Source organism: Pezoporus flaviventris, unplaced genomic scaffold (genome assembly GCF_033815535.1).
Source record: "Pezoporus flaviventris isolate CSIRO_AGI_PZ_B2104156 unplaced genomic scaffold, CSIRO_AGI_Pfla_v1 ptg000045l, whole genome shotgun sequence".
Lineage (NCBI taxonomy): Eukaryota > Metazoa > Chordata > Aves > Psittaciformes > Psittacidae > Pezoporus > Pezoporus flaviventris.
In genome coordinates this window covers 28,305,001-28,331,816 of record NW_026892593.1, presented here as the reverse complement: position 1 = coordinate 28,331,816, position 26,816 = coordinate 28,305,001, and the positions used below count along the sequence as shown (strand labels likewise).

At 41.4% G+C, this 26,816-nt stretch overlaps 1 protein-coding gene across 1 annotated transcript in view; it reads left to right on the top strand.

The window, feature by feature from the left end:
* The window catches only part of SCAF11 (SR-related CTD associated factor 11), a 47,978-nt gene extending 26,004 nt beyond the window's left edge, over positions 1 to 21,974 (top strand). Inside the window, exons 5-15 of the mRNA XM_061467801.1 lie at positions 1,227 to 1,324; positions 2,395 to 2,462; positions 3,082 to 3,137; positions 4,965 to 5,071; positions 5,952 to 6,041; positions 7,314 to 7,420; positions 11,315 to 13,831; positions 15,635 to 15,984; positions 18,445 to 18,663; positions 19,097 to 19,216; positions 19,570 to 21,974. Coding sequence (XP_061323785.1) covers positions 1,227 to 1,324; positions 2,395 to 2,462; positions 3,082 to 3,137; positions 4,965 to 5,071; positions 5,952 to 6,041; positions 7,314 to 7,420; positions 11,315 to 13,831; positions 15,635 to 15,984; positions 18,445 to 18,663; positions 19,097 to 19,216; positions 19,570 to 19,698 — 3,861 coding nt within the window. The 3' untranslated portion in view covers positions 19,699 to 21,974. The remainder of the gene's footprint in view (positions 1 to 1,226; positions 1,325 to 2,394; positions 2,463 to 3,081; positions 3,138 to 4,964; positions 5,072 to 5,951; positions 6,042 to 7,313; positions 7,421 to 11,314; positions 13,832 to 15,634; positions 15,985 to 18,444; positions 18,664 to 19,096; positions 19,217 to 19,569) is intronic.
* The last annotated feature ends 4,842 nt before the right edge of the window (positions 21,975 to 26,816 follow it).

Genomic DNA, 26,816 nt, shown 5'->3' with positions numbered 1-26,816 from the left:
TCTGATAAATGATCTTGAAAATGTATATATAGAATGATGCTGAGAATTCTGTGAACAGTTTTGAAATTCTGTGGTGAAATTACGGCTATCAGAAATTTCTAAGGTGGTGTTTTTGCATTTTGAAAATAAAAAATTTTGGAAAGGTTTAGAAAATAGGCTCCTACTGCCCATTTCTTGTGCTTCTAGAGGCTCAGGTGATCAACTGCAGAAGAAGCATCCTCACATCCTCACAGCCACAGATAACTTCCTTCTCATAGAAAACCACACTGGTGTATTTTATCTTCTTTATTTCTAAAGAATCAAGCAGCTGGAACAAGTTAAACTGAAGCTTTCATTTGGAAGTTTTCAAGTGGAAGAGCGTAAAGGCTGTATCAAAATACAGTTTGAAAGGTTCTTTATTTGTAGAACTGCAGTGTAAACAGGTGAGCACAGAATAAGGGTCCTGCTCTGAAAAAGAGCCACTGGAGCATAGGGGTAGATGGAATTTGTACGCAGAAATGCTGACACAGTAGTCAATATTAGCTGTGGCACAATCAGGACATTGGCAGTTTTCCCTTTGTGACAGTCATAACTAGAATGCTAATAGCTTAAGGAGTTGCATATAAAGCCAGGATTCTAGAATGAGGAAGTACAGAATATCTAATGCTAACAATTGCAGTGTAGCCATTGAAGTAAACTTTGTAATATGTAATAAAAAGTTTTACATCTGTCTTAGAATTTTGAAGATGGGGAGCAGGGGTTGAAATGTGATGTAAAATCCATAATTTGTTATACTCCAGAGGAAAATCAAGTGCATTTTAATTATGAGGAAGTATTTGAAATTGGTAGTTCAGCATTTTCCCAAGCTGAACCTTACGTATTCAGATCAACCAACTTAGTTTAAAAAAATCCTGAGCTTCCAAATTCTTGGTGGAAGATAGTTCATAGCTTTGAGCTACTTGCCATGGCAGTCTGAATGTTCAGGGATTTTTGGTCTTGTGGAATTCGTATGCATCTCTGGCATAGCCAGTGTACATCTTGAGGTGGGATTTTTTCCTATTTCATGAAAAACAAATGAAAGAAAAAATCAAGTCTGCAAACTGAGATTAAAAAAGTAGTAATATGAAATGTCTTCAAGTTCCTGTATTTGAGCTCGTTTTCTCTGTAGATCTTAACCATCTTTGAATAAATTTAAAGCCCATGTGTATTGAGATGCTAGATTGGATTGATTTTATTTTTCAATACAGGTTCAGGTTAAAAAGCAACTAAGGAGAAAGGAAGAAGACAAACACTGTGCCTGCAATAAGGGAAAATATAGCCATGCTAAGAGAAGAAACTTTGTGAGGTTGGTCATCCTTGTAGTTTCAAGCATTCTAGTTGGTATATTCAAAATATATAAAGTCAATTGGTTTGAGGTATACACCCCAGAAAAATTCTAGAAAAAATAGTTTATTTTAAAATAAACTATTTTGCATCAGTGGTACTTTAGCTTTACTTTTTTCACTGATGTAATTCCCACTTGAATACTTACAATAGCAAACAAGAAGTAAGGAGCAGTGTATTTCATGCATTGAGTTCTGTAAAAGTTGCATTTTTGAAGACATTCTGTCAGGTTTTTTTATTAATTAGGATTTTATGGCTAGATCATATTTTCACAATAGAAATCTTTCTCTTTGGTTATCTAAACAGACATCCCCTTTCTTGTATGTTATCATAAGCATTTGTGGTGTTCTTGTTTTACTATAAAACATACTTGTAGTCAAGAACTGATTTTATTCTAGTGAGATTGAGAGGGGATGTAGAAGTAACATTCCTGTTTTGAGAAGCTTTATCTTGTCATTTGCTGCATTGTATAGAGGGAAGCTCAGGATTACACAGACAAATTTCACTAACTAGTGATAATCTAAAGCTAGGGTTTCATGAGATGTATGATATATAGAGTTCTTGAGATTACATTTGAAGCAGACTACTACAGAAAAGATAATGGGAAGTAAATTACCATTTTAGGGGTCTTGTTAGAATATAAATAAGGTTGAGCTTTGCCTCTTACTGTTCTGAACCACCGCTGACTTTGATATTCTCAAAAGTGTTTATGAAAGCAGGTTATAGCGTCTTTCACATGTGAAATCAAGCAAAATTAGTCATTCAGATTTAATATGCAGGATATCAACTTTTAACATGTAAATGGATTTTCTTTTTTTACCTCTGTAAGCTTTTTGAAGTGCTGTGGGGTTTAATATATGGAAGGTGATATACATGATGCAAGTTCAGGTTTGAATAGCAGGCAAAACTTGCACTTAAAGCACACGAAATGAAAATTCCTTAAAATAGGAGCTGATTTTGTTTGGATGCATACACTGTTAACTCAACTATGCCCAGAAATAACTCTTGTAATATTTTTTGTTAATCTTGCAGAAGAGCTGTATGTCCAGACAGAGGGCACTTAGCAGCAAGATTAAGCAAAGTTGTGAAGAAAAAATACAGTAAGTTGGTATTTGCTAGAATGTGCTAGATTTTGGTAGGGAACACTAGAATTTCTTTCCTGATGAGCCGATTTATTACTTTATTTTGATTAGTATTGCTTACATTTGGACATGAAAATCAAATACTAAGGAATAGAAGCATGAGCTTTAGAGAACAAAATTGCAGTATGTGAAACTAGTGTTGTTAGTTTACTTGAAAGACTGCCTCTTCAATTTCAGTTGCGAGTGAAATGGACATAGTTTAAGCCTAATGTCATTTTCTGCACAGCTCATGACTGGCTTTTATTCACGGGAAGCTTTTTCTGTGAGATTTCAGACACAAGAAAGCACTTAGCTGTATTTTGGGGTTGCTGTTTAGAGAGGCTTGTTTAATAGATATTGTTGGGCAAGTGTGTTTGTAACTTCTGAAATTAAGCAAGTATCTGAGGTGAAAAGGGCTCGATAGATATGAAGCAATTGTGAAGGTGTATGCCTTTTTAATTTTACTGAGTTTATATGTAAGTACATTATGAATACGCTCGAGATACATTTTCATTAACCTCTCATTGCACTTACGATATTGATAATTAAAAACTAATGCTGAATTTAAGATTGGAGTTTTGTTTCTTATTGCACACAGGTAATATTTTGTATGACAAACGAAACAAGAAAGCTTTGTCAGTGAAGATAAACAAGGTTAGTTCTGATAATGAAACATCTGGGAACTTTTTTTCATGAAAGTATTTATAAAGCTACTTTCTGCTTATTTTTAAGATTAACTTCTATTTGTTAATTTTAGTGTGATTCAAACTATGGGGGTTTTGTCTTGAAGGTGTTAATTAGAATATAATGCCAGGTGATACGAGCTTCTCAGACTAAACAGCTTTGTGGTGGTAAATACTTTCATTTGGATTAGGCTGTTACATTATAAAACACTGTAACTACCCTTTTTTCACTTTCTTCACCAGAAGAAGATGGTGTCAGCTACAAGATGCTAACCAAGTACCATGATATGAAGGTTTTCATTATTCCCATGAAAATACATAGGTCTAATCAACCAAGTAATAAGCAAGGGATGTTTGCCGTGGTCTTTTCAGTAGCTGGTGGCCTGAGTTGTCACTTTATTTAGTGCTTATACACCATAGTTCTCAGAGGTATCTTAAGCTCCAGCCTTCCCCCTTCTAAATCAGCTATTTAGAAATTTTGTTTCTTTTACCATTAAAGGTACCTTCCATTTAATTGAAGAGGTTTTGAACTGGAAGGATAGGGCTTAATGGTAGATCCCTGTCTAATTTGTCTCCAGGACTGGTAAATGCTTTCCTATCTGGCTTCACTGATTTACTGTGCACTGTTAAATAGCATTAATGTCTCAAATGGTACCTGTTGCAAAAAAGGTGCATAAGCAAAAGCAGAACCATTAAAAACCTTCATGAGGAGGTACAGGGCTGAATTATCCAGTGAACTGTCAAAATTTAAAATAAAAGAAAGCACTGATTTACAAAACTTCACCTGTTAAGGATATTTGGGGAACATTTGGATAGCTTTTTTAGATGGAGGGAGAAATGTTAATGTTCACAATGATAGTATTTTTAAAATAAAACTTGAACAACAGCTTTTTAGGAGAAGCTTAGTATTTGCACACTGTTGCAACAGGGCGTGTTCCCATCACAACCAGCTGCCTGTGCCGAAGTTTGATGGAGCATATGGGTAATGACTGCACATTTGGACAAGTATTTATATACAGGAATGTTTAGTCAGATTCAAGGTGGCATTAACCCGTTAGGTGAAAGGGTATAAATGGGTCAGTGCAGGTAAGTGTGTCAGTCTGGTAGTCTAGAAAAAGTGTCTAGAGGGTTGTTGTTTGGGGTTTTTTTGGCCCTGCAGCCAGCCCAGCACACAGCAGCAGAGTCTGCTGCCCACAAGGCAAAAGGAGTTACGCTGACATTCAGTGGGTGGCTAGGTGTTGTTAACAATTGCAATAGAAGGTGGTATTTGTACAAATATGAAGTGGATTCTGAGTATTATGCCTTTGCGTGAGGACCCAGTAAACAGACACACCAGTCAATCTTCTTTCTGTAATCCTACCTGAAGGCACAGGAGAATCCCAGCTACTTGCATTTAGGTTTTCTTGTTACTCTGAAACCAAACATTCACTGAACTGCTGCAAAGGGCTCTGTCTGGAGGTACTAGTGCTGTAACTCCTGCTTCTTTAGGTAACAGAAGCAGAAATTGTGAAATAGTAAGGATTAGGCTCATTTATTCATCATTTCTGTATGGAGCATTAAAGATTTTGCCTATGCAAAATACAAAGTTCATCTGCAAAGAGCAGGTGTTGAAAATTTGGAGACTAAATGGAGATTTGTTTGTGTAACTGCAGATCTCTGCATATAACTATGAAGCTACCATGTGCCTGCTTTTTGTGAGTTAGTCTTGCTGATGTGGTGTAAATTCAGTGCATCTTAATGTATTATATGTTAATTATTTTATTCTGGAAATCTTTAAACCGTGATATTTCTTTTGTAGCCCAGAAGACAGACCTGCTGGAATGAGTGCTTCAGAACTAATTTCTTCAGCACACTTCCAGCTGGTGGTAGCAATGAAGAGTCCTCTTTTAGCTGTAGAAATGACTGGTTAGTATATACTAGTGCTTAAGAGAAACTGATTGGTTACTGTATTGCAGGTGCTATAGTTCCTTCTGCTTCTGTCTGTATATACTAGCTTGAAATATTTTGAAGATTGTATTTATTAAAGGAGAAACACAAACCTGTTAAAATTAGTATTGTTGCAGGCATTGTTACCTCTATTTCTGTCTTGTGCTCAGTATTTAAATACATGCGTGTGCATGCTTTTAATCTCACTGATTTAATAGGAGTTAATAAGTTTTATTTTTAGCTCATATTTATTCTCTTTGCTGAATTGAAGCCTTGGGTAAGAAACGGTTACTCTCTTTATTCCGGCAGCAGTTAGCAAAGCACTTAACAGTAAATACCCTGGTTTGTATCAGAAAGAATCCGGTTGATTGTTCCTTGATTCCAAGAGGAATACCTTAAACATACATGAAGCAGTTTTGCTTAATGAGCCTAATACATAAGAACTGGTAAAAAATCTTTCTTGGTTGATAAGATGGAAGAAAAAGAACAGTCTGGAAGAACATTTATTTGAATAATATGGCCTAATAAAAAAAAACACTGGGTATATGTTTTCAGCAGTCTGTAAAAGAAAAATTGCCATGCGTGCAACAGTATTACTTTGTCAAGGATGCAAAGTTCCTCCCATCTTTCAACTCCCCATAGGCACGTCTCCTGTTTTCTGTTCTGTCTGCCTCATTTATGTAGAGCTGTACCATTTACTATGACTGCTCTAAAAAATAACCATGCATAGTTTCATCGTGGCTGTTAAAGTTCTAATATAGTTAATATTTTTTAAAGGTCATTGATAGAAGTAGTCTTTGAAAATTATGGTGATACGGAGTTACCATTTGTAACTTTTTGTATGAAATTTGTATTTCAGTACAGAATTGACAGAAGTTGATGCAGCAATCAGACAGAAGAGACAAGCACTGGAATTGTCCTGTTCATCTGCGATTGCTAGAGTTGAAAGGTATGTGTTTTGCATTCATAGTGCAAAGGCTCTTAATGTAAGACTTCAAGTTTGGAATTTGATGAATTCAGATTACTCTTTAGATAGAGTATCATTTGATCATAAAACTAAACAGTGTTTGCATGTAACCTGTTAAATTTTTGTGTATTTGTCACATGCTATTTTTATGTCAGCAGATTATTTTCTGTATACCTTAATGCTTTTCTGATACTTACGACAAGCATAGTAACTCCAGTGATTGTGCATCTTAATATGCACAAATGTGCTTTAATATGTTTTGTATTTGGAAGTTAGTGTTCCATGTGCTGTTTGAATTATTACTATCACTAGAAATCAGAATGTTTGCTTTAACATGAGTCAAATTCTGATTTTTCCACCCACTTCCAATACTCCTTTCTCGTGCATTGGTTCTGACTTCTTTCTGTAACTGTTTATAAACAAATGCATTTAGAAGGAGATAGGAGGGGTTCTATCAAGTGAAACATAGAACATAAAGTAATTTCTTTCGTCAAAGAGCAGATGAATGTTAAAATACCCTAAGGGTGTTTTCATGAATATAAAGCAGAAGCATAAAACCCTCCTGATTTTAAAATAACATGGTAATAAATTAGTCTGTGATCTCAGTTTCACTACATATCTCTTTACTTTCTTTGGCATAAAACAAAGGCTAAAGACAGAAGAGCAAGTAAAGACATTTTTAATTGTAAGTTGGAAGTAGGATTCAAATATTAATTTTTTTTACACATACTCTTCCTTATGGAAAGTTTCATTCCAACTTGGTGATAACTGAAAAATTGTAGATGGGTAACTAAACTCTGAGTGCACAGGGTTTGCTGAGGGAGTCTAAATAAGTATGTATTTGTTTGGTTTGGTTGGGGAAAAAGAGAAGCCACCTTTACTAAATTGTCATGTTAGATTTTGATGCACAAAAAAAGGCTGTTCTGCTAAAGTGCTAAGTCAGTGTTCTATTTTCAGTAGTAGAGCCTACTAATTTGGAGGAGACTGTTCTATGTTTGGCTTTGAAGAAAGCCAAGTGCGTATTACTTTAACATAACATAACTTGTTCAAACTGTTTTACTAGGTTAGGCAATAACATAAACGTGAAATTAAATATGAGAAGGGAAGTTTTGTTTGCTGTCAGCTTTGCCTTTCTCTCCAGCTGTGGTGAGGCTGGAAGTGTCACAGTTGCCGAATGCTTTGGTTTTGTGCATTGTTTCCAAACCTTGCTACAAACCGCTAAAACAACTCATGCTAATACTCTTACTTTTGCAGAATTCCTTTAATGTCTTACGGAGCTGAAGCCGAGACCTTTCTTCTCACTTCTACTACAGTGGCAGGGACAATTCTTCCAACGAATGTCAGGCCTTTGGAAAACTTTGGTAAACTTTTTTTTTGTAAGTTTTATTTATAGCTCATGTGGAATACTGTTAAATTAGATCCTTAGAAAGTAAAGTGGAATATATAGTTACAGTTAACGGGGGGGGGAAATGTTTTGGTGCTTTTTGGTGCTATTTCAACATCATCTGGTCTGTTTCTGAAATTAGAATATAGAAGATGAACCAGCCACCCCAAAACGTACTTAAGTTTTCTTCCTTTGAAGATGAAAATAAGTATTGTATGTGACTTAATTCCATTTCTAAATTGAACGCTTTCCTTATTGTTACAGCTTCTTTTCTTACTGCTCAAGGATAAATCTTATTTTGCTATATTATGAATGGCTTGATATATTTCAGCGGTATATTGTGCAGTGTGAAGACCAAGTTTTTTCCTGACAGAAGAGTAACGAGGGAACAGTGCAGTGTATGGATCTGTTTCATTATGCCTACAAGCTCTACAGGGCAAAAGCTTGCAGAAGTGCTTGAGTTCCAGGATCTGGCAGGAATATAGCAGAAGACCTTCTTCCAGTTACTTTAACAGCCTCTTTCTCCATAGTCGGCAAGAATTTAGTTTCTCTTCCAATAGGCTGCGCAAGTTCAAAGAAGTGAAAACAAAAGAATGATGGGTTTTAAGGCTAGGGTTAACACCTTCTCTGAACTGGGAATTGCACTATTTTCACTTGACTAGTAGGCAAAGAGAGAGGGGAGATCTGGGTCTCATGGCTTACAAAAATTGAGGACGTGAACGTCTGGGAAGAGTTTAGTAGAAAGATTGTGGAAAAAGATGTTTTACTCATTCATATTCTTCATTCTTTTTAAAGGTACATATTTCACCTCCACACTGACCAGTGAAAAATGTATAGGATGCTCCCTAGGGACTCTGATGCTTGGCAATGCAATTTAACTATTTCAGCTTCTAGTACTAATGAGTATACATGCTAGCTCCTATCTCTTGACTTCTAATCACATTTCTACTTACACAGTCAGGCTTCTTTGTTAGTATGCACCAGAAGCATTTTAAAAACAACAAAACCAACCACCAACCCTAAAATCACTTTCTTCTCTCATCAGAAAGATAAAGAATATTTAAATAAGCTACAGATTATTTTTCAACATTAGGATGTTTAGAATATGTGAATAAATAGCCTAATGTTGTGTGTGTGCTCACAGCCGAGAAACCAACCGTATACTGGGCTGCTTCAAAAGAAGTGTGACCGTCGGGTTGAAGGAGGTGATCCTGTCCCTCCACTCTCGTGAGACCCCACTTGGAGTACTGTGTTTAGCTGTGGTTTCCTTCCAGAGGAGGGCCATGAGGATGATCAGGGGACTGGAGCATCTCCAGTATGAAGACAGGCTGAGAAAGTTGGGGCTGTTCAGCCTGGAGAAGAGAAGGCTGCATGGAGACCTCATAGCAGCCTTCCAGTATCTGAAGGGGCCCTACAAGGTTGCCAGAGAGGGTCTGTTCTTCAGGGACTGTAGTGATAGGACAAGGGGTAATGGGTTTAAACTTAAGCAGTAGAGATTTAGGTTGAATGTAAAGAAGAAGTTATTCTGAGGGTGGTGAGGCAGTGGAACAGGGTGCCTGAGGAAGTTGTGAATGCTCCATCCCTGGGTTGGACAGGGTCTTGGGCAACATGGTTTAGTGTGAGGTGTCCGTGCCTATGGCAGGGGGGTTGGAACGAGGTGATCCTAAGGTGCTTTGCAACCCAAACCATTCTGTGATTCTGTGAATTGTTGATAATATCAGCAGCTAATTTATAAATGCTCATAACGTTGTCAACTCCTAAGGCAGAACACGGAACTAAATCCTTTATGCTGGTTTTGGGGAGAAGTGGCAGATTCTGAATTTGAGTCTTGATAAGGGAAGAGAAGGAAATTCTTTTTTTTTTCCCTCCAGATATTTTTGTCTTACAACTCATAGCGTTGCCTCCAGAGTTGTGCTAAGGGTCATAGAAGTATCAGTGATGTATAACTACTGCCTGAATCTTCCCTGCAGCTGCAGGCATTTTTAGATTCTCTGACCACTAAATAGTCTTTTTACTAATTTGACCTGAAAATGCATTGGTGAATCTACAAATACCATAATGGTTTAGGTTGGCATTAGGCAATTCTTTTGCGTGATTAAAATATTTTTAAATAAAGATTCAGTGGGCTGAAATCCCTTGTATTTGGTCCAAATCCAAAGCTGGTGAAGCTTGTCAGTTAAAATTTACAAGTAGTAAGGAATGCTAGAAAGGGGGCTGTGTTTCACAAGTAGACTTTGAAAGTGCCACAGAAATAACTTGTCTTTTAATTCTGCCAGGATTCCCACATTCCATGTGTATTCTGGTGGTGGCACTGGTGGTTGTTGTTATTAGAGGGTGATTCTTTCCCCGTGAAGAAAATAACCACAGATACTAAATACTTGTTACAACATGTAACATCTGACATGCTTTCCTGGCTGTTGTAGTAGGTGTGAAGGCAGAGAGACAGCCCCCATGTGGTGGAGTAACTGCTGGCTAACCACTGTGGAGTCCCTTTCTAACAAAAGTACTGGGCAAACTGTTACAGTAGATACCTCAAATAGTGTGAGTCACCTAAAACTCCTTTGGAAGTTCTTTACAACACACATTGTTTGGTTTTTAAGTACCTAGTACCTTCTATACAGTGGATACTGTTGGGTTTCATTATCTGGAGTGGTAATTTGATCATTTTTGATCAGACATCCAAAACTGTATTTTTTCATGTGCAGGCAAATTATGATGTTTACAAGTGAGGTCAGAGGAGGCAATTATAATCCTGTGCTCTGTTCTAGCCTTTTAAAGGCTAGCTAGGTGCTTGTGAAGTTAATTCTCTAACGTTATCAGGTTACATGTTTGAATATAATTGGCAGTGATAATTTTTTCATTCTGCTAACAAAGTAGTAAGGCAGTGGAAAGAGACTTTTGTGTTGTTACTCACTTGTCTTATTCCTATCTTATTTTTATATAATCTATTTAAGAATACATTAAAGAAGTATATGTGAAACAATAATGTTATACAGAGAATTAGAGTCAAGTGTTTTAGTGTGATGTGATAAATTTATTGCAAAAATCCATAGCAGTTAATCTTAGCAAGTTTCCACTATTTGTGCATGAAATGGAAGCTGTAAAAAGAATTAATTTAAACACCAAATTCTTGATGCTTTCTGAAATCTACATATAGTGTGAAACAAAGTAACGGGAATCTCAAGAAATTTCGTTCTGAAGTGTTACATTCAAGTATATTTTCTTAATTATCATTAGTCTTTAATTCCTTAGCTGTTCCGCATTAAATTCGTTTCTCAGGTATCAAGAGTACAGTCTGTTCCCTTTGGAGTGAATATAACCCTTGGCTTCCCTACAAAGATTTTTGTCCAATTGTGGGTAGCGTGAAATAAATTAATGCAGTATCAACAGAAGAACTCTTTTGCTGCTATATGTGACTTACAGTTATTCTTATAGCTTTAGTTTTGGGGTTAAACTCCTAGCCCATCCCAAGACTTGCACTCGATTCAGTTTGTTAGGTGCTGTAGGCACCCTGGGTGCCTTGTTGGAAGCTTTAAGTGCAGTTTGCTGTGGAGCGTGCAAGGTCTGTCTTATAACTGGTGAAAGAGTTTGCACTGTCCAACATTTGATTTTGTAGAGAGATACGCTGTCGTTGCTGCTTCCCACGTGGTCATCCACTGATGGCCATTTAACAGTATCACTGCCTGTGGTACTGAGGCTTCACTGCCAACAGGTCTAGATTATAGAATGCCAGGAACTGCTATGTGCTGTGGCAGCATTTCATACTGAATCTTAAATAGTATTAATTGAGGATATCTGTCGAACCAGTTATGTTTTTAACTGTTTGGATAAATGGTTATTACCAAACTTTAATGAATTCTGCTTTTATTAGAATCCTTAGGTAAAGGATATGCTGTTGCATGTACCCAAGAAGGAGAAGAGAAAAAGCAAGCTTCTGGTTCATCTGGTGCTAGAGGAACTAGAAGGAAATCGGTTACTACTACTCCTAGAAGAAGGTCTGCACGAAACAGCAAAAATGAGACTCTGGGTCCATCTCGGAGCTCTCCTCGGTCAAGCAGTTCTGCGTGCAGTGCCCCTGATGGCACCAACCCATCTCTGAATAAATCTCCTTCAGAACCAGAGAAGGCTCCTCCAAAACGGAAATCTAAACGAACAGTTAAACAACAAACACCAGTGGCTAAAAAGAAACTGAGAAGTTCTGCACGTTCTGAAAAGTCACCCAGTGATTCAGTGGAAGATGATGATGTTGCTGAGCCTGAAGCAGTTATATTAGATAAAGACCAACAGTCAGATAATGAAAATACAAGCCTTCCACAGAAGGATAACACAGAAACAGAACCTGCTAATGGATTGGAAAGCTGTAGTGAACATGCAGAAACTGAGGAAACCACAGGAGAATATGACAAAGATGAGAATACTGCAGGCAGTGTGGATGCAAGTAGTTCTAATGTGCAAGAGCCTCCTCCAGTGCTAACTTCAGGAGGTGAAAATCAGGAAATCAAAGTAGAAGGTGCTACTGAAAAAAATGCGGATCTTAAGGATCAGGAGATCTGTGAAGATACTCTTGAACAAATGGAAACAGTAGCTAGTCCCAAAGATGAAGTGTGTGATCATGCAACTGTTGAAGAAGTAGATCAGACATTGTCTACTCCTCAGAACGAATTAATGGAGAATATAGAAACCTTGGCAGAAGTAGATCAACCCATAGCTAGTCCAGAAAATGAATTGTTGGAATTTCCAGAACCTTCAGGAAAAGATCAGCCATTAGAGAGCCCCAGAAGCAAATTGCCTGAATGCCCGGAAGCCATAGAAATAGATGATTCCAAGGCTGAAGAAAAACCAGTAGTAGACTGTACAAGTACAGATACTGAAAACTTAGAAACTCTTCAAGATGAAGAACCAGATACATTAACACACAATGTTTCTGTGGACAGTACATCAGAACAGTGCTTAAAAGAGAGCACTGTGAAAGAAAGTGAAGAAGGTAGAACTTCAGAGACACCACAGGTAAATGTTGAACATAAACATTTTGGTGAAGATAACAATGAAATGATACCGATGGATTGTGATTCATTTTGCAGTGACCAGAATGAAGCTCAGGTTGAACAGTTACCACCAGTTGAAAGTACAGAGCAAGACAAAGTAAACTCCTTACAGTGTGATGTGGAAAACTGTACATCAGTTTCAGGACTTTCTGATGAAAAAGATGAAACTGTTCCTCAAGAGAGAGAGTGCCAGTCTGAACTCAAGAAAGATAAAAAGGCTCGAACTAGAAGATCTAGGTTTCACTCTCCATCAACAACTTGGTCTCCTTCTATGAGGGAGGGCAGGAAATCTCAGTCACCATCCCCTAAAAGGGAGATGACCAGAGACAGGAGCTCGCGATCACCCAGGAAGGAAGCTGGGAGGGAGGGAAGGAGATCCTTATCTCATTCTCCAAAGAGAGAGACACTCAAAGATGAGAAAAAAACACCATCTCGATCTCCCAAAAGGGAAACTATCAGGGAAAGCAGGAGATCATCTTCTCGGTCAAGAGCTAAGGATTTGTCTCCAAGGCAAAAATCTAGATCTCGAAGCAGTGATAGAGACAGTCAGAGAAGAGATCGTGACAGAGACAGAAGAAATAGGAGGTGGTCTAGGTCACGGTCACGATCTCGGTCGAGGTCCAGATCTAGGACGAGAAATAAAGGCTCTTCATTCTCTAGAAATGAGAGGGACAGTCATTCACCTCGATGGAAGGACAGATGGACAAATGACAGCTGGAGGAGTCCCAGGGGAAATGATCGATACAGAAGAAGTGATCAAGAGAAACAGAATGAAAGTCTTAAAAAAGAGAAGGACAGTACAGAAAAAAACAGTGATGATCAGTGTTCTTCAGACAATAGGAGGAATGATTGTCCAGACTGGGTAATGGAAAGGATAAACTCAGTTCCTGAAGTCAGGAACAGAGAGAGAGAGAAACCACATTGGGAAGATAGCAGGCATGACAATTCAGGACACTCTTGGAATAAAAACTATGGTTCAGGTTGGATTCAAAATCGAGGGAGGGGTCACCGTGGCCGCGGTGGGCGTGGAAGAGGTGGTTTCATGTATGGAGACCAGAGTGAAAATCACTGGCAAAATAGAAAACCTGTCTCAGGGAACTCAAATGGTTCTGGGAATGAAACCTCAAGGTTCTCAGAACACCAGCCCTACAAGCGCAAGAATGAACAAGATTACTCTTTCGATACACCTGCTGACAGATCTGGGTGGACATCTGCATCCAGCTGGGCTGTGAGAAAGACTTTACCTGCTGATGTGCAGAATTACTATTCAAGAAGGGGACGCAACTCATCAAGCCCACAGTCTGGATGGGGCATGAGACAAGAAGAGGAGGTGCCTGAACAAGGTATTCACAGTTTTGAAACGTAAGAGCTTAGTCACAGCTGTAGTAGTTGAGTAAAATCCAAGCCATGCTCTATCTCAAGATGATTGGTTCTTAAAAATAATGTGGGGTGAATCCATAGTCTTTTTGCAATGTGGAGGGGTTTAGGTATGGGATTTTGGGTTTTCTGGTGTTCTGATGGCTTTTTGGTTTCACTTAAAATTTCAGGTTTAAAGACTATGCATCTGAAGAGTGCTGCTCAACTAAATCGATTTGGCTGAAGAGAAATCATATTCTCTTCAAAGTTACTTTTAGCATCTGCATGCCTTTTAAAAAGGGTGATTTTTTTTGTCAAGGAGACTTGCATTTGCCTTCACAGACCCACATGGTATAGTCTAGCGACGACAAATCTCTATGTTGATATTTATCTTGCTTCAATGTAAGCATTTCTTTAAATGCTTTAAAAAATAATGTAAGGAGATTTATAAATGCAAAACCAATGCTTTTACTGTGCTTCAGAGTTAGAATTCCTCTAAAGATTCAATAGAAATCTCGTATTTTGGAGTATTTTATATCTAAAAGGTGACTGCTCTGGTGGAAATAAACTTTTCTTGTAGTGAGTTAACTGTGGAGGAGATTAATTCTGAATAGCTAAGAATTCATCCACAGATTATGAATGCCCTGAAGTATTAAAAGTATTTTAAAACATGTGAATTGTATTTAAAAATGATAAAATCCAGTTCAGAAGGCAACCACGCTTGCACTTTCCCATTGTCTCCTTGGTTTGTCTTCCATTTTCATCCATTTTCATCCTATATGCCAGCAGCTTTCTTCCTGTTTCAAAGACAACTGCATTGGTGGCTTCTTAGTTTTGGGGCAACTTTGTCAACCTTCAGCCTGCTGCAGGCAAAATTTATTCAACCTTTAATTGAAAGCATGGTGCAATTTATAGCCTTTCGATCATGTAGTTCAGGAGCAGTCACACTGGTACGTTCACTTCCAACCTCAGTGGTTCTGTTAGCCCGTGATCTTTAAAAAAAGGTGATTTGGGATGAAGCAGAAGGGTTTAAATCCCATTCCCTGTGAATTAGGTGGCAGTGGGTCCCTCAAGGAAGAGATTCTGAGGGAAGAACATGTGAATTATAATCCATCAGCTGTTCCTTAGAACTAATTTCTTGCTGCTAAATGTTAACTTTCTGGCTCCTGTTGAAGGTAGAATGAGCTACTGAAGTCATGTTTTAAAGAAGTGACACCCCAAGAGGTTATTTTCGTACTCCTGGACTTCACCTGTTGTACCATTACAGGGCTTTTGAACAACTCTTTCTGAATATGAGCATCATTGAAACTGGTTGAGGACATTTGATTATTCAGTGGAAGAAAACCCAGCAGAGAATTTCTGTAGTTAACAGGAATGCGCAGAGAATGTGTGTGAATCAGACAAAGAGGAGCAGAGAAGTGCAACATGCAACTAACCTTCTGCAACCGCAGAAGCTGGAGAAGTTATGTTGTCATTCTGCTCTTTGCTGGTGAATTACTGTTTCAGTGTGATGAAATAATTTCTTAGCTGTGTTATGGGAGTAGGTAGAGAAAATAGAAATTCAAACTGCAGGCTTCCATAGTAACCTGATCTTTTTTTGACTCCAAAACTAGCATTTGGCTCACTGACATGTCTGATGATGAATGCTGTGCAATAATGTAATGCAGTGTCCTTAAAATACTCATATTATAGACAGCTTTTTGATATCCCATACCTCATGAAGAGTTGGTTTGACTTTTGCATTATGAAATGCAGATACTTCATATACTACCTGTTTTTTCTTTTGATAGATCCAAACCTCAAAGACCAAGGCAACCAGCAGAGTGATGGTTCTCAGTTACCAATGAATATGATGCAGCAACAAATGAATGTAATGCCACAAGTGAATGCACAGCACCAGCCTATGAATATCTTCCCGTATCCAGTGGGTGTCCATCCTCCTCCCATGATGAATATGCAAGGAAACCCTTTCAGCATCCCCCCTCCAATGCCCATGCATCATCTCCCTACCGGAGTGCCTCTCATACAGGTAGCTGCACCCACAAATTTGTCTCAGGGATTACCTCCGCCTCCACCTCCACCCCCACCATCTCAACAAGTCAACTACATTGCTTCACAGCAAGATGGAAAACAGTTGCAGGTATGCTTTATCAGAAGCCATGGCAAGAGCAGTATCAAAGTAATACCAGTTTAAGGGTCTCTTATATTGAATACCATAATCTTGATAAATTTATACTTGCAGTTTTTTTCTCTCTTGCCTGTCTTCTTTCGCCCCACACTAAATTTAAAGTGAAAGGTATCCATGAGGATTTGAGTTGGTTTGGGGCTACAGCTTTTAAATAATGATACACAACACCATAACTGGGTTTTGTGGTAGCAAGGCATTTCAGCTGGTAATGGAACACTGAAAAATTTCATCAGTGTTGTCCATTACCTTTTTCTTCTTACAAATGCCTCATTTCCAAAACTAAGTGTTCTCTTTCAAAACCTGATTCTTAAGCTTTAGGATATGTTTGAGTCCCCTTTTATCAGCGTGTAAGAAATGACCTAAACGTTGTTGCAATTCTCATCCCAGCAGAGGAAAAAGTACCAAGTACTGCGTGGCACCCAGTTGTTCCACACTTCCATTCTCCAGCTGTCATTGTCTCAGCAGCTTCCTCACACATACGCATTTTCTGTTCTGTTCAGGCTTTTGAGCCTTTTTGTTAGTAATTTCCAAGCTTTCTTTGGTATGTTCTGCATCCCCTTTCTTGCCTGAACCTCCCCAGGGTTTTGCATGCCCAGTTTGAGACCTAACTCCCACTTCATTTCTCCAGTTTCAAAAAGATTGCTGGGCTTGGGGCAGGTCAGACCATCTTTTAGTGCCTTTCAAGCCATCTTAAAACAACCTTAATGTATGTGAGCTCTTCCTGTAGCCAGCTGTTTATATTAAGAGCTTTTATATCAGGGAAAGGAATATGAACAACTTCTAGTACAATGCATGGCCCTGCAAAGAAACGTAACACTGCATCTGTGATGTGTAAAGTGCTCTTCAGGGGTTGACTGAGGTTTGTGTTTTTCTTCTGTTGCAGGCTGCTTGCTCTAACCTAAAATGCTTTCCACTGCATTCCAGGTTAAAAAGTGATGTTGTACAACAATGATTTCTGACCCTCTGTTTTCATCCGTCATCTCTAAAAATTGGAAGTGAACTGATAAATTGCTTATATTCTTTTCACTTTCAGCTGCTGTTACCATTCATAGTCATTAACTTAGAACAAAAGGAGCTTAAGTACTGTGGGAAATACTGAGGGGGGTTATAGGCCATTTGAAATAAAGTATACTCTGCAAGGTACCATTGGAACTAAAATGCTGGTAGACTGCTTGTTGATTTGAGTAATGCCTGCTGTCTGTAATTATTTTCACAACTGGAAATCCAGTAGGTTTAATCCCTAAAAGTGTAAGAAGTCAGAACGTAGGCTACAGACCTCTGTGAAACGGTATCTAGTGCAGCAATAAATACGTTTCTGTATGTGTGTATTGCTCAAAAATACAGCTATTTGTTAGCAAAGCCCCTGTTAGATTTGTTGCTCTCACCTGCTTTTGTGGAATGGTGTCCATGAACCTGAATGCTCTTGAGAGCTGCTGCTGCTTTGTCTGAGTTTTCACTGAACAAGTCCTTGGTGGTAGCACAATAGGAATTACTGAGTGCTGCAGGACTCCACCTGTCCTTCCTGTTGAAAGGAAGATAAAAGAGAGCGCACTGGCGAGCATCAGGATGCTGATTGAAACAGCTCAGTATCTGTGTCCTTTCCAAGGAGCTCAAGTTCCTGTTTCATTATTTTTTCACCTGGATAAATGTAGATGTAAAGGAAGCAATGGTGATTACCCACAGGAGAAAAGCAGCAGTTAGGTTGGCCTGCTGGGGACAGGTTGGGAGTGTGGGTTCTTGGCTTTTGCTAGAAGTGAGCTGTCTGAGGTCTGAGAGCTACTTAATTTCTCAGTTCCAAAGTATCAGCAGTGCCCGGGTCTATCCATGGAGTTTGGAAACGTACAGAAAATGGCTTTTCCTGAGGAACAGGTCCTGGTGCTTCAACCAGCATTTCACCTCTAGGCTCAAGTAAGCTTGTAGGTGATTTGAAATCCGTTTGGAAGTTCAGGCTGATAACAAGCATGAAAGTAAATGTGTTCTGAGAGCAGCATCGTTGTGATGCAGGAATGCAGGTGTGGTCTGAGGTTGCTTGAGTGTGTGTTTAAGAAATGTTACTCTGTGACAAGTAGAGAGGTTCTGCAGCCTTGGGGTTCCTGTCCCTTGTGCGAACTAACATCTTCCATGCCTGTTTGCGGGGTACTTTGGTTGTTTTATCCTTGGGATCAGAGCAAGAATCCTTACCACCTCCGTGGCGCATGGAGGAGGCTTTACTCTTCAAGCTTCACCTTTTTTTCCTCTGAGTAGATTTGATACAATGTGTGTACCTTCCCTAATATCGAACAGTGTGGAAATTAGCTGATGAACCAAAGCGTGTAGCATTCATGCTCTTTCTGTAGCTGCTGAGACTTCTAGAAAGGCGTATTGTCATACTGAAGGATAACTATATTAACTGCTGGTAACTTTTTGAAACAGGGTATTCCAAACGCTGCTCATGTAAGTAATAACATGAGTGCTCCAGCCTTGCCTGCTCCAACAGCAGTCCTGGGAAACACGGGAACAGTTCAGGGACCAAGCTCGGGTAATGCCACATCGTCAAGTCACATCAAGAGCGTTAATGCAGCTGTAAAAGTGGGAGAGAACAAAGCAAGTGTGACAGTGGAAGCCAGTGCAGATAGCTCGAAGAAGGACCAGGCAAGTTCAGAGTATACTTATATAGACACTGGTTTTTGTATTTATATATAAAATATATATTAAAATTTTCTATATTATATATATAATTTTGTACACTAAAAAATAGCAAACCATGACAAGTATCCTTTTGTGTAGTATGCTCGATATCACGTATGTGATACTTTTGTGGCAGCTGTAGCACGTAAACTAGCAAGCCTTTTTTTATGTAGACTCCTTTAAAGCATCACTGTTACGAATATCACTTTAATTGCTGCGGGACAGCATCCCGGTCTGAGTAAAACACAGGCAGGTTCATGAGAGTCGAAATGTGACTGAGAGGAGTGTGGTTCTGCCAGTCTTTGTAATGCCTTATATTCTGTAAAGTTTCAATCTGTGATAAAATGCTGTATCTGCAGGCAGTGAAAAATAACACTCAGGTTTGTTTCTTGATCAGAAATTGTTAATTCAAGAGAAAGCGGCACAAGAGGTCAAACTGGCTATTAAACCCTTCTACCAAAATAAAGACATCACTAAGGAGGAATATAAAGAAATAGTGCGAAAAGCTGTAGATAAAGTAAGTTGACCGTGTGTGCGTTTCCATTGAAGTGGTGTTTGGGGTAATTTCTCAATCTTGTGGGCACAGCTGGTAGTTGCTGGGAAAGGGGAACAGGCAAAGCACAAACACTTTCATCTTTCTCCATCCACGAGAGCTCTCTTGGCTCCTCGCAACATTCCACATTCACCGTGAGAAACGGTTGGATGGGAATTCAGAAGTATTTAGGAAGCAGTTGGGAAGTACTGGTTGTTTCCAGAGTTCTGCCTGAGGTGGGGAAACCTGGGGTGTTGGGAAAACAAATGAATGATGTGGAACAGTGGCAAATGACCAGCAGTGTTTCAAACAGGGTCTTTTCTCTGAAACTGTTTCAGGTTTGCCATAGCAAGAGTGGAGAAGTTAATTCTGCCAAAGTGGCAAATCTGGTGAAAGCCTATGTAGACAAATACAAACATTCACGGAAGAAGAACCCCGAAGAGGCCGTCTCCTGTGAGAGGAAATAGAATGTGCTTTCAGTTGTTAATTTTCTTCTATCTGCAAAGTGCAATTGCAACATGAACCGTTAACTGAAACTTGTACATGACACTGATTTGAACCTGGGTTTGATAAAATTATTTTTCAATGTAGTATATAATGTTTTGTTCTAAAGAAATAGAGACCTGCAGGGCAACTTCTTTATTCCTTTTTAAAAGCAGATGTCTAAAAAAGAAATGAAATGTGTAAAGAAGAATCATTAGGGATGTACGATTGTGTGGATACTTAGATGTACAGCATTTTGACTTGAATAACAGAGTGCATTAAACTAGAAACTTCGGAGTACGTTGCTTTTGGAACAGGTATGTACAGTCCATGGAATGGGTCAGATTTAAAATGATTTTTTTCTTTTTGATTTATCCCTAATTATAGCAAATATAAAGTAATGTATTGCCTTGACAGAGATTTCTAGAGTTAACTGGACAGGCTGAATGCAGGGGTCACAATGTGTATATAAAAAAGCACATGGAGTTGGCTGAACAGAAGAACTGTTTAGATTTTAAAGAGAAAAATGATGAACAGTGAAGGGCAGTGCCCAGAGCCATGGGGCTGCGCATCTGTTGTAACACCAAATAAAAATGATGCTGCTTGGTTTTGTTTGTATGTTTTTCGCTTTGTTTCAAGATAGCTGGGATGAACTTGAATGACTTTTATGTGCTGACATACACACACACACACTGACAACCTCAGATCATGTCTAACCCTGCCCTTAGCTAGTAGGGAATTAGTATGCTAGAGCTGGATGTTCAGAGACACAAACCAGTTTCTTCTTCAAGTCAAGTGGAGGAGTTGGCATTTGTTACTGGGCTCCCAGCTCATCAGAGAGGGCCAGTGGTGCACATCTTAGCTGCATAGTGCTTTTTCTTCATTAACTAGGGCCTGTAGCATGGAGCTCCAGACTGGGATCAATGAATGGGTGCAGTCTGAAGTCACATGCAACAACTTTTCTCCTTCCCCTGAGCACTTTTGTGTAGGGAGGTCAGTAGAGGTACCACAAGCATTTTAAAAGCAGATGTGGGGGTCACCAAATGTGCCAGGGGAATGCCTACACCTAAGGTAAAACCGGTTTCACTGACATAGGAGCGAGGAGGGTTGCTGGAACACTGAGGTCATTACTTGTTCCTTATGGAAGGAACAGCTTGGGATCCATCCATATTTGAGTGGAGAAGTATCCTTACTCTGAGACAGGACTATTTGTTCCCTTACTCTCAGACATGACCGTTTCAACACTCCCCCTCCAGTCCTGCCATGCAGCAACAGCCTTTGGCATTGGCCCAGCCTGGAATCTGCTCCAGCCCCAGATCTCCTGGCCCAAAAACCTGCATAAACCGCTTGGACAGAAAGGATCAGTCAAGTTTTCTGAGCAGTTACCTCTTTGTAGCCAAGAGTTCCCCATTTGACTGGTCTGGGCAGAAAACCCAGCCTTGCCCCGTCACTAATACCTGCAGAGGCCTGAGGATGAAATAAGGGACATGCACCCCCCTATACACACGTGGTTAGAGAGAGATACATGTATGTGTAAAATGGGTGATGTTTGTCACAAGGGTTGGTTGCTTGGTTTTAACCATGACTTTTCTGCGGGGTTAATGAAGCATTTGACTGTGTGTGTTTATTTTTATGTGCCTCAATAAAAATGCTGTGTAAATTAGACACAGAATACATTTTCTACAGTCAAAGCAGGTTTTAGCTTTTTCAGAGCACTCAGTGTTACACTGTGGTAGCGATTTGTATGATCTCTTGAACTAGTTTCAGCTAAAAGGGGTTAGCACTTTCTGAAAGATGTTGTAGCAAATTGCTATGTCTCTCCTGGTTTATCACGCCATGCGTACTTGATTTCTATTTCCTTTTCCTTCTCTGGACTTCTAGATTTTAATGCCTTTTTATACCTTTATACAGTCGAGCCTTGCTATAAAGCTCCTTTCAGGAGCCGGAGAAGCGTTCTGTGGGTTGTTTTCCCCTTCTAGAGGAGAAGTGGGAATGGGTGGAGGATTCAAACTGGGAGATGGGGTCACTGATTCCTTGTGTTGCAGCTCCTGGCTGGGAGGTAAGCTGTCACTTGCTGCCACGTTGCTGGGGCAGTGACTATAGTGATGCTCCACTGTATTTCAAAGCATAATGAAGAAGATGGATAGAATAGCACGTGATCAGTAACTTTATTTTTTACAATGAAATACTTCAGAACTTAGCAGAAAATACGCGGTTCAATACAATGTCGGTGTTGAATTAAAGAAATGCATTGCCTTAATCCATAGCCTCTCCTCTTACTTTTTCCTGAAGAGCAGTAAGGGAGGCACATACCTCAACCTCGTTGTTTGTTAAATAGCTTGGAAGCTGGATTTCTATTTATTGGAACTCCTTGTGCTGCAGGTCCCAGCGTGCACTGGAGGCAGGGGATGGGGACGCTGAGCCCCTGGGTGGTGGTAACTCCATCGACACAAATTGCCTTGAGGAAAACAATTGCTGTGTACCGTGTGTGAACTGATGCAGAGCAAAAGGGTTTTCTTTGCACTCCTTGCGCTCACTGTGCGTGATGCTTGAATGTCTTATCCTGAAGATGGATCTTGTGAGCACAGTGGCTGGCCAAAATCCATCATATGGTGTCTGTAGCATAAGGCTGGAGTGCTGTCTACTGAAAAAAATACTCTAAAACTCCGTTTGTGTAGTGCTTAACACTTTCTAATAAATGTTTTTCACTAACCTGGCAGTCGTCCATGTCTGGTCTTGAACGGGTCTGTCTCAAGGGGTTTAATTCCAAGTGAATGGCTGAAGGAACTGGGGTGGTTTAATCCGGAGAAGGGAAAAACTGGGGGAGACAACACTGTATCACTCCCTACAACAAAGCGAAAGGAGGATGGAGACAGGAGGTGGGTGGTCTCTTTTTCCCAAGTAACAAGCGACAGGACAAGAGGTAACAGCCTCAAGCTGCGCCATGGGAGGTTTAGATTGGATATTAACAAAAACTTCACTGAGAGGGTGCTCAGGCATTGGAACAGGCTGCCCAGGGCAGTGGTGGAATCACTGTCCCTGGAAGTGTTCCAACACCATGTAGATGAGGCCCTCAGTGACATGGGCTAGCGGTGATCTTGATGTAGAGCATCTCTTCCGACCGAGTCGATTCTGTGATTCAGACAGCAATGTGTAATTACCATTGCTTCTGTACGTACGGCTCTTTAATCATCTTACTCCATGTTGTTTGGGCTCCCCCTCCTTACCGTCTGGTTTGTTTTCAGTCAGCCCGTCCTTCCCCTGCCTTGCCTGCATGCAGATGCTCCAAGCTGAAATGAGCTAAATTCATGTGGCAACACATCCATGTACTGCGTGTGCTGCAGTGGTGACTCAAGGTACTGGCTTTGCAAAACATTGCGGGGTTTGGCCTATGATCTGATCTGCTGCATGGACCACACAGGGGCAGGACCCAGCTCAACCCTGTCCTACGCACCATGTACCCATCCAAGCAGTGGGGTTCGCTGAAAGAGCCCACGGGGGATTTCAGCACGTGGGAGCCCACCTTCCTGGGGAGCTATGTCCAGGCATCACTTTGCGTTCTAGGATTAACCCCAGTGTACTTCCCTACAGCACCTCCACAGATCATGCAGACACAAGCTGTGTGAGAGCCTCTTGCTCTTGAAGGCGGCTGGCTGGCTGCTCCATGACATCCCAACTGGATTTGTTGGGTCTGGGATGCTTTGGCTGGGCGGTAACATCCAGGGTGGGAAAGGATCCTCTTACCCGGTACTGCTCTGAGGGTGTCTTGGTTCTGTCACTCTGCACTTGCTCATTGATGGCCTACATTGAAGAGCAAGGGTGGACACAAAGGTTGTGACTCGGGCTTGATGAGGAGGGAGGCCCAGAGGTGTCAGTGCCTTGAGGCCGAGGCTTCAGAAAGAGAGAAGAGCACTCGGAGGCCTGCGCTGCAGCTGTAACCAGCTCCGGAAGCTGCAGTTACAGCATTCACATCGATCAATGTGTTACAAAGAGACGAGACAAGAATAAGGACAATAAAGGAGAAGTGTTCAAGGCCAGGCTGGACGGGGCTTTGAGCATCCTGCTCTAGTGGAAGGTGTCCCTGCGCACAGCAGGGGGTTGGAACGGGATGAGCTTTTTAAGGTCCTTTCCAACCCAAACCATTCTGTGACAACCAATTTCATTAATTAAAGAGTATTTATCAATCAGATGCAGCAGCTTCCGAAGTAATGGAGCATTGATGGAGACACACTGACCTAGAGGTGAAGAAAACCACGCCCCCACTACAAAAAGCACGGGTAACTGCACAAACCCACCTGAAGCTGTGGGAAGGCAGAGGCCGGGATATGGAACTTGACTCTTTCTTTTCCAGTGTTACTCGCTCACCGCTCCCACGGCTTCGCAGGCCAGCAGCGCACTTTCGAGCGATCTTCATTTCCACAGAGTGCAGTACATAGAGGGGATCCCAGCAATGCAGTAGGTGCTCATTACACGCAGTAAACAATCAAACCAGGGTGGAATCCAGCACAGAGAAAAATGACTGCAGGAGCCAAGCCCGAGGAATTTTGGCAGCAGGATGTCATGTAATTATGTTCAAGGAATTACACCTGAAACCACTGGATTTTTTATGAGGAGCATCAATCAAAGCGCCAGTGATTCCTCAGTGCTTCGGTGCAGCAGCACGTGGGATGAAAGACGGGAATAACTCCTGGAAGTCAGAGTTCACCTATAGATTCCCAATCGTCTTGCAAAAGCTTGGAGCTCTCGAGGACCAGGACAGCAGCTTGCACGTGGTGGGGAGGGGGTACCCCATCGGCAGGCAGGAACATCGCTGCCTTTTTTCCTCTCCAGGAGTCAGAGGGAACCCTGATGTGCAGGTACTGGGGCCGCAGACACTGATCAAACTCACTGGTGACCAAAGCACAGCCACCGACTCGCTCTACCCAACGCTGAGAGTGGAACTTCTCCTTGCTGCTGGCAGCATCAGGAGGACCGGGATCCCCAGTAATGCCTGCAGGTATAAAGCACCCAAAAGGGAACCTTTCTGTTGAGAGCATCCAGGAGGAAAGGCTGACACACATTCAGCTTGCTCAGGGGCATCATTTACCACTGCACGGCACCTGGCAGTTAAATGGCCATCTCAGACTGATAAAACCCGAAGATACTCCCCTTGCAAATACAATGACAACTCTTGGAGGCACAAGACCTGCCTCTGATTTGAGTGTCTCTAAGTGTCTTTAATGCCAACACACCACAGAGCTGCTGCTGCTGCACGTGGCTTTGCTCCGTAAGCTCGGCTTCCCTGAAACACAAGGGATTCAGTGGCCAACACGGGGGGGAAAACCCCTCCCTCCAGGGGGTTCAACCTCCACCTCCCTCCCTCCACATCATCAGGCTGAAGAGTGCACAAGGAGATGGGCTCTGTGGGCTTGTGTAAAGCCCTCGGTGCCAGCCCAGAATCCCCGGGCAGCTCCCAGAGGGGAGCTCAGTGGCTGTTTGAACTCCAGGAGCTCTGACGAGCACACACACACCACAGCTGGTGCTGGCCAGCTCTCTCCTGCAGAAGTACCGGCCCCTCTTCCCTCTCCCCTACTGCTCCCTTCACTGGCGATCGGCCGAGCAGCTGAGCTCCAGCTCACCTTGCCAGGGGCCAGGCCAGCGAGGAGCCCACCAAGGCCAGCAGCGGAGCTGGGATGAGGGCACATCCCCGTGTCCCGCGGGACACGTTTCATACTTGTTCCGCCACATTACTCCATCCTAAACAATATAAACCCACAGAGCCCTGCCCAGAGACGAGGAACAAACCAACATTCAGGTAGAAGGAAAATCTGCTCTTCATCAGGACAGCAAATACCCGTGGACACGCAGATGTAAAAGCCCAGAACAGCACCACCAGCAAATCATCTCAGAACAGAGTCTGCAGCAAACCCACCTGCACGGTATTCAAAGGCCCCTTTAAAACAGCTCTTCAAAACCACCTCTTGTAGTGGCGTGAAACCAAGAAGAAAACACTGAAAGCAGGGTGTTGGCAGCAGTAATACAATTATCTGGGCGTGCTTTGCCCTGCAGTGCAGGCAGGAGCTAACCCTGACGGCAGGGCACCTTAGCCTGGCCTCACACACTACAGAAGAAACACCAGAACTGGACCACTGAGCAGAGTAATGGATGGGAAGAAGAGCTGATCTAAAGGTGAACAACTGTAAGGCTTTTTCTCCTCCCAGGCAAGGCCATTGCAATAGTTTTAGGTGGACGTCAGACCATGCGCCAACAAAGTGGTCTGTTACCGTGCTGACAGCTCAAAAACCTCCAGAGAACTTGGACTGATGAATGAGGAATAACATTTACTTTGGCAAGAGGCACTTTCAGGGTTCTTACTACACTGAGAAATGCTTTAAAAGAAGAACTGAACTGTAAAACCAACAGATTTCCTCATTTTAAAAATACACCTAGCCTGCAATGAGTAGAACATGGTTTTGTTATCTTTTCCTTGAGACGTTTGTACTCTTCTTCAAGAAGACAGCGTGGAGCCAAAGCCAAACCAGGTTCCTCATGACCATGCTCCTGAGGTGATGCTTACTGCAGACCACAGGTTGTTTTCCATCAGCTGGAAGGAGCAGTGGTGTCAATAAAGTAACTTAGGATGAGGAAAATACGTGATAGAAAAGATGCATTTACCTGTGCCAAAAACCCCCGCTAATGGCAGCGTGCTGCGCACTGGGTGGAACGCAAACCGTGTGCTGCCGGTTGCTCTCCCTGTCAGCGAACTCTCAAAACCGGGATCTGTCACACACCACTTGGAGCAGTGAGGAGCTGGGCGACAACAGATCTGCATTGAACTCCCACACACCACTATTACACTAACAAAATACAGATGAGGCAGAGCTGGCAGCCGCAGCGCAGCACACACCGTTATGCTGCCAGGGAACCTGTGTGCATGCTCTGCAGTCCTGCTTTTTGTCAGCTATATTCTGACGTGGGACATGCGGCCAGGGAGTGTTTCGCACTAACACAGTGAACATGCACACCCTTCAGCAGCAGTACACAGCAGCACTGCACAGCAAAGCCATGATGCCACAAACCAGTCCTTTGCCCTCCACTGGTTACTTGGAAATGAATGGCTAAA